The sequence below is a fragment of the Scyliorhinus canicula genome, chromosome 12 (assembly GCF_902713615.1).
Source record: "Scyliorhinus canicula chromosome 12, sScyCan1.1, whole genome shotgun sequence".
NCBI classification, from domain to species: domain Eukaryota; kingdom Metazoa; phylum Chordata; class Chondrichthyes; order Carcharhiniformes; family Scyliorhinidae; genus Scyliorhinus; species Scyliorhinus canicula.
In genome coordinates, this window is record NC_052157.1 from 59,998,724 (window position 1) to 60,019,634 (window position 20,911).

At 52.3% G+C, this 20,911-nt stretch overlaps 1 protein-coding gene across 1 annotated transcript in view; it reads right to left on the reverse strand.

The window, feature by feature from the left end:
• Positions 1-1,169: 1,169 nt before the first annotated feature.
• Positions 1,170-20,911, reverse strand: part of LOC119974264 (sialic acid-binding Ig-like lectin 13) — a 65,367-nt gene continuing 45,625 nt past the window's right edge. The window contains exons 4-6 of the mRNA XM_038813035.1: positions 15,861-15,963; positions 14,666-14,720; positions 1,170-1,412 (exon numbers count right to left, since the gene is read on the reverse strand). Coding sequence (XP_038668963.1) covers positions 1,170-1,412; positions 14,666-14,720; positions 15,861-15,963 — 401 coding nt within the window. The remainder of the gene's footprint in view (positions 1,413-14,665; positions 14,721-15,860; positions 15,964-20,911) is intronic.

Here is a 20,911-nt window from a genome sequence, read left to right on the forward strand (position 1 = left end):
ATATGGAATTATTATCCTCGAGGTAGAGGGTGGTGACTATGACATAACTGCTGCTGCTAACGGTTTTCTTATCCTATCCGTCCACCAGGTCCAACTTCCTTATCTCCTTCCCCCTCGTGCTCCTGAGTCAGCTCTTTCACATTCCAATGCCCATTGTCTCAGTTGACAAGGTTTTACACACTCATCTTTGCTGTCTCTGCACTAACAGATACAGAGTTCTGTTCTCATTCCATTCCCTCAACCCTTTAACATCTTTTTACTTGAGGATCACAGATATATTTCAGACCCTTAATATTACATACAGACAGCAAGGTTAAAACAAGACAATAAATGAAATCCACTTCCACACTCACACACACTCATGCTTACATACATGCATACTCACATACTCACACATTTACACACACAAACATCCACTCACACATATCAAACAAACACATACTCATACACACACACTCATGATATACACACACAAGTACACACTCATATACAGACACACACAGTCACAAATACATACTCACACAGGCACTCAAACAAACATTCACTGACACCCACACAGACACACACAAACTCACACTTACACATACATGCACACTCACACACACTCATACATACACTCACTCACACATCCACTCTCTCACACTCACACACCCACACACAGTCACACTCACACACAACCACACACTTACACACACCCACACTCACACACCCAGTCAATCAGACACTCACACACCCACACACTCACACAAACACACACTCACATATCCACACACTCTGACGCACACGCTCTTACACTCACACATTCAGGTACTCACTCACGCACCCACACACGAGCGCATTGGCACATTCACACGCACCCACCCACACACACATACATCCACACTCACAATCACACACCTACACACTCATATACTCACACATTCACACCTCCACACTCCCACACAGTCACACATTCACACACTTACTCACTCACATATTCACCCACACACACTCACACTTTCACTCTGTCTGTTTTGTTTCTGTCAGAGGGAGTGTGGAGGTCAGGTGCTGGAGGGAACAAAGTTTTTCCCCGAATTGGCTGCCAAATCTTGTGGTGATTGTTATTTTATTTGAAAAGGGGCTTTTCCTGTTTCTTTGCCTGAGGCGATCGCACTCTCTGACCTTTCCGGTCAGTATATGTACAGTTCACTGCCGCTCCACTCCGTCCCCTTGTTGCCGAGATTAGTGTAAAGTTCCTCCTCAAGCTTCCTGGGGCTGCCTGCACTGGCGGCCTCCCCTTGACCTCTTCTCGGATTGCAAGCTGCTCCCTTAAGTTCACAGTTGGCATAGATGGCGGAGAGTTCAACGGCTGCGACATTACTATAGACAGGCTCTTCACGGCAACCATACACATTCTTTGCCATTTGAGAGGCCTGCAACAAAACCAGAGGCAATAAAGCGTGAATATTACACAGCAGAGGAGGCCATTTGGCCCATTGCGCCTGCCCTCGCCCTTTGGAAGGTCTGACCAATTCGACCCCATATTCCCCCTAGGCACCCGCTCTTTTCCTCCATATTCCTGCAGGTTTTCTCTGACTAGTATTTCTCAAATTCCCCATTTTGAAAGTTCCCATTGAATCTGCTTCCACCGTCCTTTCAGGCAGCACCTTCCAGATCACAACAACTCGCTGTGTAATATATCAGTACTGAGGGAGTGCTGCACTGTCAGAGGGTCAGTACTGAGGAAGTGCTGCACTGTCAGAGGGTCAGTACTGAGGGAGTGCTGCACTGTCAGAGGGTCAGTACTGAGGGAGTGCTGCACTGTCAGAGTGTCAGTACTGAAGGAGTGCTGCACGGTCAGAGGGTCAGTACTGAGGGATGCTGCACTGTCAGAGGATCAGTACTGAGGGAGCACTGCACTGTCAGAGGGTCAGTACTGAGGGCGTGCTACACTGTCAGAGGTCAGTACTAAAGGAGTGCTGCACTGTCAGAGGGTCAGTACTGAGTTAGTGCTGCACTGTCAGAGGGTCAGTACTGAGGGAGTGCTGCATTGTCAGAGGGTCAGTACTGAGGGAGTGCTGCATTGTCAGAGGGTCAGTACTGAGGGAGTGCTGCACTGTCAGAGGGTCAGTACTGAGGGAGTGCTGCACTGTCAGAGGCATACAGAGGAGTGCCACTGTCAGAGGTCAGTACTGAGGGAGTGCTGCACTGTCAGAGGGTCAGTACTGAAGGAGTGCTGCACTGTCAGAGGGTCAGTACTGAAGGAGTGCTGCACTGTCAGAGGGTCAGTACTGAGGGAGTGCTGCACTGTCAGAGGGTCAGTACTGAGGGAGTGCTATACTGTCAGAGGGTCAGTACTGAGGGAGTGCTGCACTGTCAGAGGGTCAGTACTGAGGGACTGCTGCACTGTCAGAGGGTCAGTACTGAGGGAGTGCTGCACCGTCAGAGGGTCAGTATTGAGGGAGTGCTATACTGTCAGAGGGTCAGTACTGAGGGAGTGCTATACTGTCAGAGGCTCAGTACTGAGGGAGCGCTGCACTGTCAGAGGGTCAGTAATGAGGGAGTACTGCACTGTCTGAGGGTCAGTACTGAGGGAGTGCTGCACTGTCAGAGGGTCAGTACTGAGGGAGTACTGCACTGTCTGAGGGTCAGTACTGAGGGAGTGCTGCACTGTCAGAGGGTCAGTACTGAGGGAGTGATGTACTGTCAGAGGGTCAGTACTAAGGGAGTGCTGCACAATCAGACGGTCAGTACTAAGGGAGTGCTGCGCTGTTAGAAAGTCATTACTGAGGGAGTGCTGCACTGCCAGGGTCAGTACTGAGGGAGTGCTGCACTGTCAGAGGGTCAGTACTGAGGGAGTACTGCACTGTCTGAGGGTCAGTACTGAGGGAGTGCTGCACTGTCAGAGGGGCAGTACTGAGGGAGCGCTGCACTGTCAGAGGGTCAGTACTGAGGGAGTGCTGCATTGTCACAGGGTCAGTAATGAGGTAGTGCTGCACTGTCAGAGGGTCAGTACTGAGGGAGTGCTGCACTGTCAGAGGGTCAGTACTGAGGGAGCGCTGCACTGTCAGAGGGTCAGTACTGAGGGAGTGATGTACTGTCAGAGGGTCAGTACTAAGGGAGTGCTGCACAGTCAGACGGTCAGTACTGAGGGAGTGCTGCGCTGTTAGAAAGTCATTACTGATGGAATCTGCACTGCCAGGGTCAGTACTGACGGAGTGCTGCACTGTCAGAGGGTCAGTACTGAGGGAATGCTGCACTGTCAGAGGGTCAGTACTGAGGGAGTACTGCACTGTCATGAGGGTCAGTACTGAGGGAGTGCTGCACTGTCAGAGGTATCAGTACTGAGGGAGTGATGTACTGTCAGAGGGTCAGTACTGAAGGAGTGCTGCACTATCAGAGGGTCAGTACTGAGGGAGTAGCTACACTGTCATGAGGGTCAGTACTGAGGGAGTGCTGCACTGTCAGAGTGTCAGTACTGAGGGAGTGCTGCACTGTCAGAGGGTCAGTACTGAGGGCAGTGCTGCACCGTCAGAGTGTCAGTACTGAGGGAGTGCTGCACTGTCAGAGGGTCAGTACTGAGGGCAGTGCTAGCACTGTCAGAGGGTCAGTACTGAAGGGAGTGCTGCACTGTCAGAAGGTCAGTACTGAGGCAGTGCTGCACTGTCAGAGGGTCAGTACTGAGGGAGTGCTGCACTGTCAGAGGGTCAGTACTGAAGGAGTGCTGCACTGTCAGAGGGTCAGTACTGAAGGAGTGCTGCACTGTTAGAGGGTCAGTACTGAGGGAGTGCTGCACTGTCAGAGGGTCAGTACTGAGGGAGTGCTATACTGTCAGAGGGTCAGTACTGAGGGAGTGCTGCACTGTCAGAGGGTCAGTACTGAGGGACTGCTGCACTGTCAGAGGGTCAGTACTGAGGGAGTGCTGCACCGTCAGAGGGTCAGTATTGAGGGAGTGCTATACTGTCAGAGGGTCAGTACTGAGGGAGTGCTATACTGTCAGAGGCTCAGTACTGAGGGAGCGCTGCTCTGTCAGAGGGTCAGTAATGAGGGAGTACTGCACTGTCTGAGGGTCAGTACTGAGGGAGTGCTGCACTGTCAGAGGGTCAGTACTGAGGGAGTACTGCACTGTCTGAGGGTCAGTACTGAGGGAGTGCTGCACTGTCAGAGGGTCAGTACTGAGGGAGTGATGTACTGTCAGAGGGTCAGTACTAAGGGAGTGCTGCACAATCAGACGGTCAGTACTAAGGGAGTGCTGCGCTGTTAGAAAGTCATTACTGAGGGAGTGCTGCACTGCCAGGGTCAGTACTGAGGGAGTGCTGCACTGTCAGAGGGTCAGTACTGAGGGAGTACTGCACTGTCTGAGGGTCAGTACTGAGGGAGTGCTGCACTGTCAGAGGGGCAGTACTGAGGGAGCGCTGCACTGTCAGAGGGTCAGTACTGAGGGAGTGCTGCATTGTCACAGGGTCAGTAATGAGGTAGTGCTGCACTGTCAGAGGGTCAGTACTGAGGGAGTGCTGCCATGTCAGAGGGTCAGTACTGAGGGAGCGCTGCACTGTCAGAGGGTCAGTACTGAGGGAGTGCTGCATTGTCAGAGGATCAGTACTGAGGTAGTGCTGCACTGTCAGAGGGTCAGTACTGAGGTAGTGCTGCACTGTCAGAGGGTCAGTACTGAGGGAGTGCTGCACTGTCAGAGGGTCAGTACTGAGGGAGTGCTGCACTGTCAGAGGGTCAGTACAGAGGGAGTGCTGCACTGTCAGATGGTCAGTACTGAGGGAGTGCTATACTGTCAGAGGGTCAGTACTGAGGGAGTGCTGCACTGTCAGAGGGTCAGTACTGAGGGAGTGCTGCACCGTCAGAGGGGCAGTATTGAGGGAGTGCTATACTGTCAGAGGGTCAGTACAGAGGGAGTGCTGCACTGTCAGAGGGTCAGTACTGAGGGAGTGCTATGCTGTCAGAGGGTCAGTACTGAGGGAGTGCTATACTGTCAGAGGGTCAGTACTGAGGGAGTGCTGCACTGTCAGTGGGTCAGTACTGAGGGAGTGCTATACTGTCAGAGGGTCAGTACTGAGGGAGTGCTGCACTGTCAGAGGGTCAGTACAGAGGGAGTGCTGCACTGTCAGAGGGTCAGTACTGAGGGAGTGCTGCACTGTCAGAGGGTCAGTACTGAGGGAGTGCTGCACTGTCAGAGGGTCAGTATTGAGGGAGTGCTATACTGTCAGAGGGTCAGTACTGAGGGAGTGCTATACTGTCAGAGGCTCAGTACTGAGGGAGCGCTGCACTGTCAGAGGGTCAGTAATGAGGGAGTACTGCACTGTCTGAGGGTCAGTACTGAGGGAGATCTGCACTGTCAGAGGGTCAGTACTGAGGGAGTACTGTACTGTCTGAGGGTCAGTACTGAGGGAGTGCTGCACTGTCAGAGGGTCAGTACTGAGGGAGTGATGTACTGTCAGAGGGTCAGTACTAAGGGAGTGCTGCACAGTCAGACGGTCAGTACTGAGGGAAAGCACACTGTCAGAGGGTCAGTACTGAGGGAGTGCTGCACTGTCAGAGGGTCAGTACTGAGGCAGTGCTGCACTGTCATAGGGTCAGTACTGAGGGAGCGCTGCACTGTCAGAGGGTCAGTACTGAGGGAGTGCTGCATTGTCACAGGGTCAGTACTGAGGTAGTGCTGCACTGTCAGAGGGTCAGTACTGAGGGAGTGCTGCACTGTCAGAGGGTCAGTACTGAGGGAGCGCTGCACTGTCAGAGGGTCAGTACTGAGGGAGTGCTGCATTGTCAGAGGGTCAGTACTGAGGTAGTGCTGCACTGTCAGAGGGTCAGTACTGAGGTAGTGCTGCACTGTCAGAGGGTCAGTACTGAGGGAGTGCTGCACTGTCAGAGGGTCAGTACTGAGGTAGTGCTGCACTGTCAGAGGGTCAGTACAGAGGGAGTGCTGCACTGTCAGAGGGTCAGTACTGAGGGAGTGCTATACTGTCAGAGGGTCAGTACTGAGGGAGTGCTGCACTGTCAGAGGGTCAGTACTGAGGGAGTGCTGCACTGTCAGAGGGTCAGTACTGAGGGAGTGCTGCACTGTCAGAGGGTCAGTACTGAGGGAGTGCTATACTGTCAGAGGGTCAGTACTGAGGGAGTGCTATACTGTCAGAGGGTCAGTACTGAGGGAGTGCTGCACTGTCAGAGGGTCAGTACTGAGGGAGTGCTATACTGTCAGAGGGTCAGTACTGAGGGAGTGCTGCACTGTCAGAGGGTCAGTACTGAGGGAGTGCTGCACTGTCAGAGGGTCAGTACTGAGGGAGTGCTGCACTGTCAGAGGGTCAGTAATGAGGGAGTACTGCACTGTCTGAGGGTCAGTACTGAGGGAGTGCTGCACTGTCAGAGGGTCAGTACTGAGGGAGTACTGCACTGTCTGAGGGTCAGTACTGAGGGAGTGCTGCACTGTCAGAGGGTCAGTACTGAGGGAGTGATGTACTGTCAGAGGGTCAGTACTAAGGGAGTGCTGCACAGTCAGACGGTCAGTACTGAGGGAGTGCTGCGCTGTTAGAAAGTCATTACTGAGGGAGTGCTGCACTGTCAGGGTCAGTACTGAGGGAAAGCACACTGTCAGAGGGTCAGTACTGAGGGAGTGCTGCACTGTCAGAGGTCAGTACTGAGGGAGTGCTGCACTGTCAGAGGGTCAGTTCTGAGGGAGTGCTGCACTGTCAGAGGGCCAGTACTGAGGGAGTGCTGCACTGTCAGAGGGTCAGTACTGAGGGAGTGCTATACTGTCAGAGGGTCAGTACTGAGGGAGTGCTGCACTGTCAGAGGGTCAGTACTGAAGGAGTGCTGCACTGTCAGAGGGTCAGTACTGAGGGAGTGCTGCACTGTCAGAGGGTCAGTACTGAGGGAGTGCTGCACTGTCAGAGGGTCAGTACTGAGGGAGTGCTGCACTGTCAGAGGGTCAGTAATGAGGGAGTACTGCACTGTCTGAGGGTCGGTACTGAGGGAGTGCTGCACTGTCAGAGGGTCAGTACTGAGGGAGTACTGCACTGTCTGAGGGTCAGTACTGAGGGAGTGCTGCACTGTCAGAGGGTCAGTACTGAGGGAGTGATGTACTGTCAGAGGGTCAGTACTAAGGGAGTGCTGCACAGTCAGACGGTCAGTACTGAGGGAGTGCTGCGCTGTTAGAAAGTCATTACTGAGGGAGTGCTGCACTGTCAGGGTCAGTACTGAGGGAAAGCACACTGTCAGAGGGTCAGTACTGAGGGAGTGCTGCACTGTCAGAGGGTCAGTACTGAGGGAGTGCTGCACTGTCAGAGGGTCAGTTCTGAGGGAGTGCTGCACTGTCAGAGGGCCAGTACTGAGGGAGTGCTGCACTGTCAGAGGGTCAGTACTGAGGGAGTGCTATCTGTCAGAGGGTCAGTACTGAGGGAGTGCTATACTGTCAGAGGGTCAGTACTGAGGGAGTGCTGCACTGTCAGAGGGTCAGTACTGAGGGAGTGCTGCACCGTCAGAGGGTCAGTATTGAGGGAGTGCTATACTGTCAGAGGGTCAGTACTGAGGGAGTGCTATACTGTCAGAGGCTCAGTACTGAGGGAGCGCTGCACTGTCAGAGGGTCAGTAATGAGGGAGTACTGCACTGTCAGAGGGTCAGTACTGAGGGAGTGCTGCACTGTCAGAGGGTCAGTACTGAGGGAGTACTGCTCTGTCTGAGGGTCAGTACTGAGGGAGTGCTGCACTGTCAGAGGGTCAGTACTGAGGGAGTGATGTACTGTCAGAGGGTCAGTACTAAGGGAGTGCTGCACAGTCAGACGGTCAGTACTGAGGGAGTGCTGCGCTGTTAGAAAGTCATTACTGATGGAATCTGCACTGCCAGGGTCAGTACTGAGGGAGTGCTGCACTGTCAGAGGGTCAGTACTGAGGGAATGCTGCACTGTCAGAGGGTCAGTACTGAGGGAGTACTGCACTGTCTGAGGGTCAGTACTGAGGGAGTGCTGCACTGTCAGAGTATCAGTACTGAGGGAGTGATGTACTGTCAGAGGGTCAGTACTGAAGGAGTGCTGCACTATCAGAGGGTCAGTACTGAGGGAGTACTACACTGTCTGAGGGTCAGTACTGAGGGAGTGCTGCACTGTCAGAGTGTCAGTACTGAGGGAGTGCTGCACTGTCAGAGGGTCAGTACTGAGGCAGTGCTGCACCGTCAGAGTGTCAGTACTGAGGGAGTGCTGCACTGTCAGAGGGTCAGTACTGAGGCAGTGCTGCACTGTCAGAGGGTCAGTACTGAAGGAGTGCTGCACTGTCAGAAGGTCAGTACTGAGGCAGTGCTGCACTGTCAGAGGGTCAGTACTGAAGGAGTGCTGCACTGTCAGAGGGTCAGTACTGAAGGAGTGCTGCACTGTCAGAGGGTCAGTACTGAAGGAGTGCTGCCCTGTCAGAGGGTCAGTACTGAGGGAGTGCTGCACTGTCAGAGGGTCAGTACTGAGGGACTGCTGCACTGTCAGCCGGTAACAACAGGTACTCCCATATCAAGGCTGCAGAGACGGCACGGCAAGGCTCCCACGATGCAGAGCGGGTGCTGGCCATAAAACAGCTCCAGGGCCTGAGTTCGGACCCTCTCCGATGTCCTGACATCCTTCCTATAGTGTGAAACACCCAGAGTTCCCCAGCCCAGCCCTCACTAATATGAAGAGTTTAGCCTTGGTTTTGTTACTTTGCTGCTTTATTGCAAATTGAGGGATATGAGGAGAGGGTTGGTAGGTGGGGATTGAGGGATGAGGGGAGAAGGTGGGTAGGTGGGGATTGAGGGATACGGGGAGGTGAGGATTCCGTGATATGAGGGGAAGGTGGGAACGAAGGTCAAAGAACATTACAGCACAGGAACAGGCCTTTCAGCCCGTCAATCCTGTGCTGATTCAGATTCCTTATTTAGACCTACTACTTATTGCCCAAATGATCTGCATCCCTCCATCTCTCCAGCCTCCCCACACCCCCGCCATTCATGTGTCTATAAAGATACATCTTAAACGTTGCTATTGTGCCTCCTGCCACCACCTCCACTGGCAAAGCAGTCCAGGCACCCACAACCTTCTGCATGAGAATCTTTCCCTGCACATCCCTCCTCAACTATCCCCTTCTCACCTTGAACCTGTGCCCCCTTGTAATTGAGTCTTCCTCCCTGGGAAAAAGCTTCTGACTTTTCACTCTGTCTGTACCTCAACAGGTTTTCCTCCAGCCTCCGTCTTTCCAATGAAAACAATCCGAACTGATTCAACCCCTCGTAGCTAACACCCTGCAGACCAGGAAACATCCTGGTAAACATTCTTTGCATTCTCTCCAAAAGCATCCATGTCCTTCTGGTTGTGTGGCGACCAGGACTGCACGCAATATTCCAAATGTGGCCTAACTAAAGTTTTATGCAACTCACGGTTGCACAGTGGTTAGCACTGTTCCTTCACAAATCAGGGACACTGGTTCGATTCCCGGCTTGGGTCACTGTCTGTGCGGAGTCTGCATGTTCTCCTCATGTCTGGGTTTCCTCCGGGTGCTCCGGTTTCCTCCCACAAGTCCTGAAAGACGTGCTTGTTAGGACATTCTGAATTCTTCCTCAGTGTACCCGGACAGGCGCCGGAGTGTGGCGACTCGGGGATTTTCACAGTGACTTCACTGCAGTGTTAATGTAAGCTTACTTGTGACACTAATAAAGATTATTATTGTATCACATGACCTGTCAACTCTTATACTCAATGTCCTGGCCGATGAAGACAAGCATGCTGGATGGCACCTTATCCACCTGAATTGCCACTTTCATGGAACTATGGACCTGAACACCCAGATACCTCCGTCTGTCAATGCTCTGAAGGGTTCTGCCATTTTCTGTATAATTCACATCTGAATTTGATCTTCCAAAATGCAGCAGCTCTCATTTGTCAGGATTGAACTCCATCTGCCATTTCTCTGCAGAACTCTCCAATCTATCTCTAGTCTGCTGCATTCTCTGACAGTCTGCTTCACTATCTGCAACTCCACTTATCTTAATGTCATCTACAAACTTGCTGATCAGACTATCTACAGTTTCCTCCAGATCAGTTATACATATTACAAACAATAGTGGTCACAGCACTGATCCCTGTTGAATTGATATTATTAGTTGTGAAGGTTAATACTGACAGGAACAGTGAGCTGAGTCAGAGCATGCTTTGACTTCAGTTTTAATGACCTTTGTACATGAGAACACCTTTACACGTGAGAACACCAGATGTGTGGTACATACTCGTGCGACTCAGCTAACGTTGTCTACCTCAAACGTTGCAGGAAAGGATGTCCCGAATCGTGGTACATTAGCGAGACCATGCAGACGCTGCGACCATGGATGAACAGACATTGCGCGACAATCGCCAGGCAGGAATATTCCCTTCCAGTCGGGGAACACTTCAGCAGTCAAGGGCATTCAGCCTCTGATCTTCGAGTAAGCGTTCTCCAAGGCGGCCTTCAGGACGTGCGCCAACGCAGAATCGCCGAGCAGAAACTTATAGCCAAGTTCCGCACACATGAGTACAGCCTCAACCGGGACCTTGGATTCATGTCGCATTACATTCACCTCCCACCACCTGGCCTGGGCTTGCAAAATCCCACCAACTGTCCTGACTTGAGATAAATCATTCCTCATTAACCTCTGATTGCCCCTCTCTCTGGATCTGTAAAGACTATCTGCAGAGACTCGCATTCAAAGTATCGTCTTGCATCTTTGACTTTGTCTATATGGGTGCTTTTCGAACCAACCTCTTCATTCACCTGAGGAAGGAGCAGTGCTCCGATAGCTAGTGATTCGAAACAAACCTGTTGGACTTTAACCTGGTGTTGTAAGACTTCTACTGTTCAGTTTTAAGTTTTTGTTAAGCTTGTGAATGAGATGATGGGTGGCTTTAGTTCAGTCTTGAAGAATTGACATGAGATTGGCTTTAAGCCTAAATTTCACTGGCCTGTCTGGGGCTTTACGCCTACATTATTCAAGTTTGAAGGAATGCTGTAAATTTCAGTTGTAGTCACGGTAGCATGGTGGTTAGCATCAATGCTTCACAGCTCCAGGGTCCCAGGTTCGATTCCCTGCTGGGTCACTGTCTGTGTGGAGTCTGCACGTCCTCCCTGTGTGTGCGTGGGTTTCCTCTGGGTGCTCCGGTTTCCTCCCACAGTCTAAAGATGTGCGGGTTAGGTGGATTGGCCATGCTAAATTGCCCGTAGTGTAAGGTTAATGGGGGGATTGTTGGGTTACGGGTATACGGGTTACGTGGGTTTAAGTAGGGTGATCATTGCTCGGCACAACATCGAGGGCCGAAGGGCCTGTTCTGTGCTGTACTGTTCTATGTTCTAAACTGAATACATGTCATTGGGATTGTTACCCTGAAGGGGGTGCTGTAGTGTACTGACATGACTGCCTGGGCTTTATGCCTGCAATGCAGGGAGAGAGCATTCTCATTCTAGGGTGGGGTTTCAGTGATACATTATGGGTTTAAAATGCCTGGGGCGCAGCTACATTCAGGCTTCAGGCCTGGGGCGCAGCTACATTCAGGCTTCATGCCTGGGGCGCAGATTAAATTTGGGCTTCATGCCTGGGGCAGAGAACTAAATTTGGGGTGCAGGCTAAATTTGAGCTTCATGCCTGGGGCACAGGCTAAATTTGAGCTTTATGCCTGGGGCACAGGCTAAATTTGGGCTTCATGCCTGGGGTGCAGGCTAAATTTGGGCTTTATGCCTGGGGCGCAGACTAAATTTGGGCTTCATGCCTGGTGCAGAGAACTAAATTTGGGCTTTATACCTGGGGCACAGAACTAAATTTGGGCTTTATACCTGGGGCACAGAACTAAATTTGAACTTTATGCCTGGGGCACAGACTAAACTTGGGTTTTTTGCCTGCGGTGCAGGCTAAACTTGGGCTTGACACTTGGGGCACAGACTAAATTTGGGATTCATGCCTGGGGCACAGACTAAATTTGGGATTCATGCATGTAGTGCAGACCATATTTGGGCTTTCCCGGAGGAAACCCATGCAGACACGGGAAGAACGTGCAAACTCCACACAGACAGTGACCCAAGCCGGGATTCAAACCTGGGACCCTGGAACTGTGAAGCAACAGTGCTACCCACTGAACCTGTCACTGACCAGGAACACGAGAATTAAATTATTGATCTGAAGATTTGTTTCGGCTTGGGCCATCGCCTCTTACAGGAACTTTCTTTTAGGCAGCATCTATAGAGTCCTTTAAACTCTTCCTGTTTTTCATCAAGACACCAGGACTGATTCACAGTTAAGTGAATCACAATCCATAATCTGTAATCGTTACTTAAAACGTGTAAAATGTTGAAAGTCCATTCCCATTCAAGTAACTTAGTAAATTATCACATCCATGGACACTTAATTGCATTTTATGCTGGGTGAGGTGCAACAAGTTTGCCTAGACTTTTCTTACAGATGCTATAGACCACCAACAGATTATGGCTGTAAGACGTCTAACCACTGGTTACAGATCTTCTGAAAAACTGCCTTTCACTTTTACTCTCTGTCCCCTGTTGCCAAGCCAGTTTTTTTTATCCATTTAGCTAGTACACCCCAAATCCTTTGCGACTTTACCTTTTGTACCAGTCTGCCATGAAGGACCTTGTCAAACGCCTTACTAAAGTCCATGTAGACGACACCCACATCTCTCATCAATTAATTTTCCTCCTCGAAAAACTCAATCAAGTTGGTAAGGCATGACCTTCCCTGGACGAAACCATGTTGCCTATCACAAACAAGTTCATTCGCTTAAAATGTGAATAAATCCTGGCCCTCAGTATCTTCTCCAACAGTTTCTCCACAACTGACGTCAGGCTCACAGGCCTATAATTACCTCGATTATCCCTGCTTCCCTTCTTAAACAAAGGGACAACATTGGCTATTCTGCAGTCCTTTGGAACCTCGCCTGTCGTCAAAGATGATGCAAAGATATCTCCAGTTATTTCCTTCTTGCCTCCCACAATAACCTGGGATTTATACCATCCGGCCCAAGGATTTCTCTACGTTAAGGCATTTTAAGATATCGAACACTTCCTCCTTCATTATGCTGACATGTCCTAGAGTATTCACGCACCCATCCCTAACCTCAACACTGTTATGTCCCTCTCCTTGGTGAATACTGATGCAAAGTATTCATTCAGGATCTCACCCACTTCCTCTGCCTCCACGCACAATGCCACTCCTTTATCCTTGAGTGGGCCTACTCCTTCCCTAGCTACCCTCTTGCCCCTTATATGTATAAAAGGCCATGGCATTTTCCTTGACCCTGCTTGCCAATGACATTTCATGGGTTCTTTCAGATCTCTGAACTCCCCATTTGAGTGTGTTTCTACTTTCCCTGTATTCTATAAAAGCTTCATCTGTTTTTAGTTGGCAAGACCTGGGGCGAAATTCTCCCCTACCCGGTCGGGCGGGGGGTCCCGGCGTAGCGGAGTGGCGCCAACCACTCCGGCGTCGGGCCTCTCCAAAGGTGAGTCTGCATATGCGCCGGAGCGTCAGCGGCCGCTGACGTCACCACCGGCGCATGCGCGGTGGAGGGGGTCTCCTCTGCCTCCGCCATGGTGGAGGCCGTGGCGGCGGCGGAAGAAAAGAGTGCCCCACGGCACAGGCCCGCCCGCCGATCGGTGGGCCCCGATCGCGGGCCAGGCCACCGTGGGGGCACCCCCCGGGGTCCGATCGCCCCCGTGCCCCCCCCAGGACCGCGGGGGCCCTCTCGCACTACCATCCCGCTGGCACAGAGGTGGTTTAAACCACGTCGGCGGGGGAGGCCTGACAGCGGTGGGACTTCGGCACATCGCGGGCCGGAGAATCGCCGTGGGGGGCCCGCCGATTCCCGGGTGGCGGAGAATTCCGGTCACAGTGGGAGCGGGATTTACGTCGGCCCCGGGCGATTCCGCGACCCTGCGGGAGGGGGGGGGGGGGGGGGGGGGGGGGGTCGGAGAATTTTGCCCCTTATCTATTCTTCTTTTTTATTTTTGACAAGCCTCACAATTTCCCTTGTCATCCATGCTTCCCTAATCCTGCCATTCTGCCCTTCATTGAGGGATTCAGGGATATGAGGATAAGGTGGGTAGATGAGGATTCAGAGACATGGGGAGAAGGTGGGTAGGTGAGAATTGAGGGATACAGGGAGAACAAGGGTAGATGGGGAGTGAGGCATGCAGGGGGAAGGTGGGTAGATGGAGATTGAGAGTTTTGGGGGGAAGGTGGGTAGATAGGTATTGAGGGATAAGAGGAGAAGGTGGGTAGGTAGATGGGATTTAGGGATACAAGGAGGAGGTAGGTAGATGGGGATTGAGGGATATGGGGAAAAGATGAGTAGGTGGAGATTGAGGGAAATAGGGAGAAGGTGGGTAGATGGAGATTGAGGGAAACAGGGAGAGGTGGGTAGATGAGGATTGAGGAAATGAGGGAGAAGTTGGGTAGATGGGGATTGAGGATACAGGGAGAAGGTGGATAGATGGGGATTGAGGGATACAGGGAGAAGATGGGTAGTTGAGGATTGAGGGATACTGGGCGGGGTAGTTGGGGACTGAGGGATATGGGGAGGAGTAGATGGGGATTGAGGGATTTGGGGAACGGTTGTTGGGGACTGTGGGATATAGTGCTGATTAAAGATTAATCATTCTGCCCTGTAAAGTAGATATTAGGAGTTGCATTCACCTCAATCGGATTTGCCGTCTCGGTGACACGTGCTGACCCTGCCACATCCCGCTGTCTGAAAATTGAACAGGCACTGGTTAATGTTGCCATCCACACATTCCCCTCTGAGTTCCCCTTGGAGTTTCTCAAATCCTTCATCAAATTGAATGGGCGAAATTGGGGAGGGATTTTCAGGGAAGGTTGAATTGGCCCTGCCTCAAGCTTCAGAGCTGGCAGCAAGGACCCCCCCCCCCCACCCCCCGACCCCACCCCCCGACCCCCATTGCCTGATTGGCTTGGTGAGGCATGGCAATGCCATAGGTTACATGGTCCAATGAGGGAGAGACAGGAGCCAGGAGCTTGCGACCAGGAGCGGGGAGGTGTAGCTGACACCCTCCATGTCCACTGGATTGAGCTGAGTTGAAGGATAATGTTTTGAAAAATGGAGCTCAGTTGAACACGACCCAATTTTTACGTTCAGTCTGCTTTGGTCTCTGTGAGATGAGCTATCACTCACTCATCTTGCGCAATGGCAAAAATGAAGGCAGCTTTACATCATTAAACATCAGTTCAGGATTTTAAAAAAATGTATTTATAGGATGTGGGTTTCGATGGCTAGACCAGCATATTTTATTCATCTCTGCTTGCCATTCAGAATATGGTGGTGAGCTGATTTCTGGAATCGCTGCAGTCTATGTGGTGTAGGTACACCTGTTGTGCTGTTAGGAAGGGAGTTCCAGGATGTTGCCCCAGCCAAAGTGCAGGAATGGCTGATATGTTTCCAAGTCAGGGTGGTGAGTGACTTGGAGGGGAGCCTCCAGGTGGTGGGGTTCCCAGGTATCTGCGGCCCTTGTCCTTCGAGATGGTAGTGGCTGTGGGTTGGACTGCCTCGGACCTTGGTGAGTTGCTGCAGTGCATCTTGTAGATGGTACACACGGCTGCCACTGTTCGTCAGTGGTGGAGAGAGTGAATGTTTATGGTAGGGGGAGCAATCAAGTGGGCTGCTGTGTCCTGGATGGTGTCGAGCTTCTTGAGTGTTATTGGAGCTGTACTCGTCCAGGCAAGTGGAGAGTATTCCATCACACTCCTGGCTTGTGCCTTGTAGATGGTGGACAGGCTTTGGGGAGTTGAGGGTGGAGGTCGGATTGAGCGGGAATTCCCGATGGTGGAGATGGGGATGGTGAATTTAGAGACCATGGACTCAGATCAGACTTACCCATTCCTTGATGATCGGTACTTGAGGACAGTCAGGACGAGCACAATGGCGATAAATAAACAAACTCCGCAGATAGTGAGAATTATGGTCCAAGAGACAGGAGCTGCAAATAGGAAACAGGATCGTGACGGCCAGTATATATTCCCACACAGCACAGGAGAAGGCATTTCAGCCTATCATCTCTATGCTGGCCCTTTGAAAGATCTTTCCAATTAGACTCCACTACCCTCCACCCTTCTGCTCTTTCCCTCCATATTCCTGCTGTAAGGAACCCCTTTAAAATACTTGTCTGATCCTTTTTAATTCCTGTCTTGCGGGCTGCTTTTAAACTAAAGCCTCTTGAACCCACCACCTGCTGCAAGCTGCTATTTGAACTGGCCCAAGCACACCCCTCGATCTAGTGTGCTATGTGGCAGGGTCCCGTGATGTCAGTTTGATGGACCTGGCTATCAATGAATCAGCTTTTTTGAAATCCAGGTCTTTGGCAGGATCTCAATACTGATCGGGGGCCTGGTTCCGGAATGTTCTGAAAACACAGGCAGGCTCCATTTTCAGAGCTATGTTTCAGTTCTGCTTAGACACCGAGAACAGAGAGAAGCAGGTTTAAAACACTCTCTATCCAGCCAGGCCTATGAAACGTTAACCTTTGATTAAAAGGCTGCAAGCAGTCTGAAGCTAGTTCTGTGAAAACATAGGAAAAATCAGTTTCTATCAGCTAAGGCTGGCTGTTAAAATACTCTCCAGCCAAGCCAGTGAAAGTGTCACTTTGGATTAAAGGACTGGGCAGCAACCACTGATGGTCTGTGTTTAACGATCTATTTTTCGGCAGTCAGTTCAACCTGTAGTATGATACAGTCTAGTACCACCTGCAGGAAGAGGGGGCTGTTTGAAAACCTGTCTAAAATCCTCAGGAGAAGAATTCTAATATTATCTCAGTGAGACTGATTGCCTGTCTGATGGAGGTCGGTCAAACGAAAGTGACTCCCCAGAGAGAGTTTCTAGCCTGCATGTTCTATTTGAAGATAAAGATGAGAAGATCCAAACCATCTGATGATTTCAACAATTCATGCCCTTGGTAGATCGTCAGCTACAAAGACTACCACCTCATCAGCAAAGATGTAGCTCATGCCCGTTTAATGCCTCTTATTTTATTTTTTATTAATTTGGAGTACCCAATTCATTTTTTCCAATTAAGGGGAAATTTAGCGTGGCCAATTCACCTACCCTGCACATGTTTGGGGAGCGGGGGCAAAACCCACGCAAACACGGGGAGAATGTTCAAACTCCACATGGACAGAGGGTCAGTACTGAGGGAGTGCTGCACTGACGGAGTGTTAGTGCTGAGGGAGTGCTGCACTGTCAGAGGGTCAGTACTGAGGGAGTGCTGCACTGTCAGAGGGTCAGTACTGAGGGAGTGCTGCACTGTCAGAGGGTCAGTACTGAGGGAGTGCTGCACTGTCAGAGGGTCAGTACTGAGGGAGTGCTGCACTGTCAGAGGGTCAGCAATGAGAGAGCGCTGCACTGTCAGTGGGTCAGTACTGAGGGAGCACTGCACTGTCAGAGGATCAACACTGAGGTAGCGCTGCATTATCAGTGGGTTATGACTGAGGCAGTGCTGCACTATTGGAGGGTTAATACTGAGGGAGTGCTGAACTGTCAGAGGGTAGGTACTGAGTGAGTGCTGCACTGCCAGAGGATTAGCATGGAGGGAGTGTGCTCTATCGGAGTGTTAGTACTGAGGGAGTGCTGCTCTATCGAAGTGTTAGTACTGAGGGAGTGCTGCACTGTTAGAGGGTCTGGACTGAGGGAGCGCCGCACTGCCAGAGGGTCAGTTCTGAGGGAGTGCTGCACTGCCAGAGGAACAATACTGAAGGAGTGCTGCACTGTCAGAGGATCTGTACTGAGGGAGCGCTGCACTGTCAGATAATCAGGACTGAAGAAGTGTTGCATTATCAGCGAGTTATGACTGAGGCAGTGCTGCACTGTCAGAGGGTCAGAACTGAGGGAGTGCTGAACTTTTGGAGGATCAGTAGTGAGGAGATGCATCTCAGCCAGATGGTCAGTAGCTTGGGTGCACTGCACTGTCGGGGGGTCGGTACTGAGGGGCGATGCACAGCTGGAGGGTCTGTACTAAGGGAGTGCTGCAATGTCAAAGAGTCAGTATTGAGGGATTGCTGCACTGTCAGAGGGTCAGTACTGAGGGAGTGCTGCACTGTCAGAGGGTCAGTACTGAGGGAGTGCTGCACTGTCAGAGGGTCAGTACCGAGGGAGTGCTGCACTGTCAGAGGGTCAGTACTGAGGGAGTGCTGCACTGTCAGAGGGTCAGTACTGAGGGAGTGCTGCACTGTCAGAGGGTCAGTACTGAGGGAGTGCTGCACTGTCAGAGGGTCAGTACTGAGGGAGTGCTGAACTGTCAGAGGATCAGTACTGAGGGAGTGCTGCACTGTCAGAGGGTCAGTACTGAGGGAGTGCTGCACTGTCAGAGGGTCAGTACTGAGGGAGTGCTGCACTGTCAGAGGGTCAGTACTGAGGGAGCGCTGCACTGTCAGAGGGTCAGTATTGAGGGAGTGCTGCACTGTCAGAGGGTCAGTACTGAGGGAGTGCTGCACTGTCAGAGGGTCAGTACTGAGGGAGTGCTGCACTGTCAGAGGGTCAGTACTGAGGGAGTGCTGCACTGTCAGAGGGTCAGTATTAAAGGAGTGCTGCACTGTCAGAGGGTCAGTACTGAGGGAGTGCTGCACTGTCAGAGGGTCAGTACTGAGGGAGTGCTGCACTGTCAGAGTGTCAGTACTGAGGGAGTGCTGCACTGTCAGAGGATCAGTACTGAGGGAGTGCCGCACTGTCAGAGGGTCAGTACTGAGGGAGCGCTGCACTGTCAGAGGGTCAGTACTGAGGGAGTGCTGCACTGTCAGAGGGGCAGTACTGAGGGAGTGCTGCACTGTCAGAGGGCCAGTATTGAGGGAGTGCTGCACTGTCAGAGGGTCAGTGCTGAGGGAGTGCTGCACTGCGAGAGGGTCAGTACTGAGGGAGTGCTGCACTGCCAGAGGGTCAGTGCTGAGGGAGTGCTGCACTGTCAGAGGGCCAGTACTGAGGGAGTGCCGCACTGTCAGAGGGTCAGTACTGAGGGAGTGCCGCACTGTCAGAGGGTCAGTGCTGAGGGAGTGCCGCACTGTCAGAGGGTCAGTGCTGAGGGAGTGCCGCACTGTCAGAGGGTCAGTACTGAGGGAGTACTGCACTGTCAGAGGGTCAGTACTGATGGAGTGCTGCACTGTCAGAGGGTCAGTACTGAGGGAGTGCTGCACTGTCAGAGGGTCAGTACTGAGGGAGTGCTGCACTGTCAGAGGGTCAGTACTGAAGGAGTGCTGCACTGTCAGAGGGTCAGTGCTGAGGGAGTGCCGCACTGTCAGAGGGTCAGTGCTGAGGGAGTGCCGCACTGTCAGAGGGTCAGTACTGAGGGAGTGCCGCACTGTCAGAGGGTCAGTACTGAGGGAGTGCTGCACTGTCAGAGGGTCAGTACTGATGGAGTGCTGCACTGTCAGAGGGTCAGTACTGAGCGAGTGCTGCACTGTCAGAGGGTCAGTACTGAGGGAGTGCTGCACTGTCAGAAGGTCAGTACTGAAGGAGTGCTGCACTGTCAGAGGGTCAGTACTGAGGGAATGCTGCACTGTCAGAGGGTCAGTACTGAGAGAGTGCTGCACTGTCAGAGGGTCAGTACTGAGGGAGTGCTGCACTGTCAGAGGGTCAGTACTGAGGGAGTGCTGCACTGTCAGAGGGTCAGTACTGAGGGAGTGCTGCACTGTCATTGGGTCAGTACTGAGGGAGTGCTGCACTGTCAGAGGGTCAGTACTGAGGGAGTGCTGCACTGTCAGAGGGTCAGTACTGAGGGAGTGCTGCACTGTCAGAGGGTCAGTACTGAGGGAGTGCTGCACTGTCAGAGGGTCAGTACTGAGGGAGTGCTGCACTGTCAGAGGGTCAGTACTGAGGGAGTGCTGCACTGTCAGAGGGTCAGTACTGAGGGAGTGCTGCACTGTCAGAGGGTCAGTACTGAGGGAGTGCTGCACTGTCAGAGGGTCAGTACTGAGGGAGTGCTGCACTGTCAGAGGGTCAGTACTGAGGGAGTGCTGCACTGTCAGAGGGTCAGTACTGAGGGAGTGCTGCACTGTCAGAGGGTCAGTACTGAGGGAGTGCTGCACTGTCAGAGGGTCAGTACTGAGGGAATGCTGCACTGTCAGAGGGTCAGTACTGAGGGAATGCTGCACTGTCAGAGGGTCAGTACTGAGGGTGTGCTGCACTGTCAGAGGGTCAGTACTGAGGAAGCGCTGCACTGTCAGAGGGTCAGTACTGAGGAAGCGCTGCACTGTCAGAGGGTCAGTACTGAGGGAGCGCTGCACTGTCAGAGGGTCAGTACTGAGGGAGCGCTGCACTGTCAGAGGGTCAGTACTGAGGGAGTGCTGCACTGTCAGAGGGTCAGTACTGAGGGAGTGCTGCACTGTCAGAGGGTCAGTACTAAAGGAGTGCTGCACTGTCAGAGGGTCAGTACTGAGGGAGTGCTGCACTGTCAGAGGGTCAGTACTGAGGGAGTGCTGCACCGTCAGAGTGTCAGTACTGAGGGAGTGCTGCACTGTCAGAGGGTCAGTACTGAGGGAGTGCCGCACTGTCAGAGGGTCAGTACTGAGGGAGCGCTGCACTGTCAGAGGGTCAGTACTGAGGGAGTGCTGCACTGTCAGAGGGTCAGTACTGAGGGAGTGCTGCACTGTCAGAGGGTCAGTACTGAGGGAGTGCTGCACTGTCAGAGGGTCAGTACTGAGGGAGTGCTGCACTGCGAGAGGGTCAGTACTGAGGGAGTGCTGCACTGCCAGAGGGTCAGTGCTGAGGGAGTGCCGCACTGTCAGAGGGTCAGTACTGAGGGAGTGCCGCACTGTCAGAGGGTCAGTCCTGAGGGAGTGCCGCACTGTCAGAGGGTCAGTACTGAGGGGGTGCTGCACCGTCAGAGGGTCAGTACAGAGGGAGTGCTGCACTGTCAGAGGGTCAGTACAGAGGGAGTGCTGCAC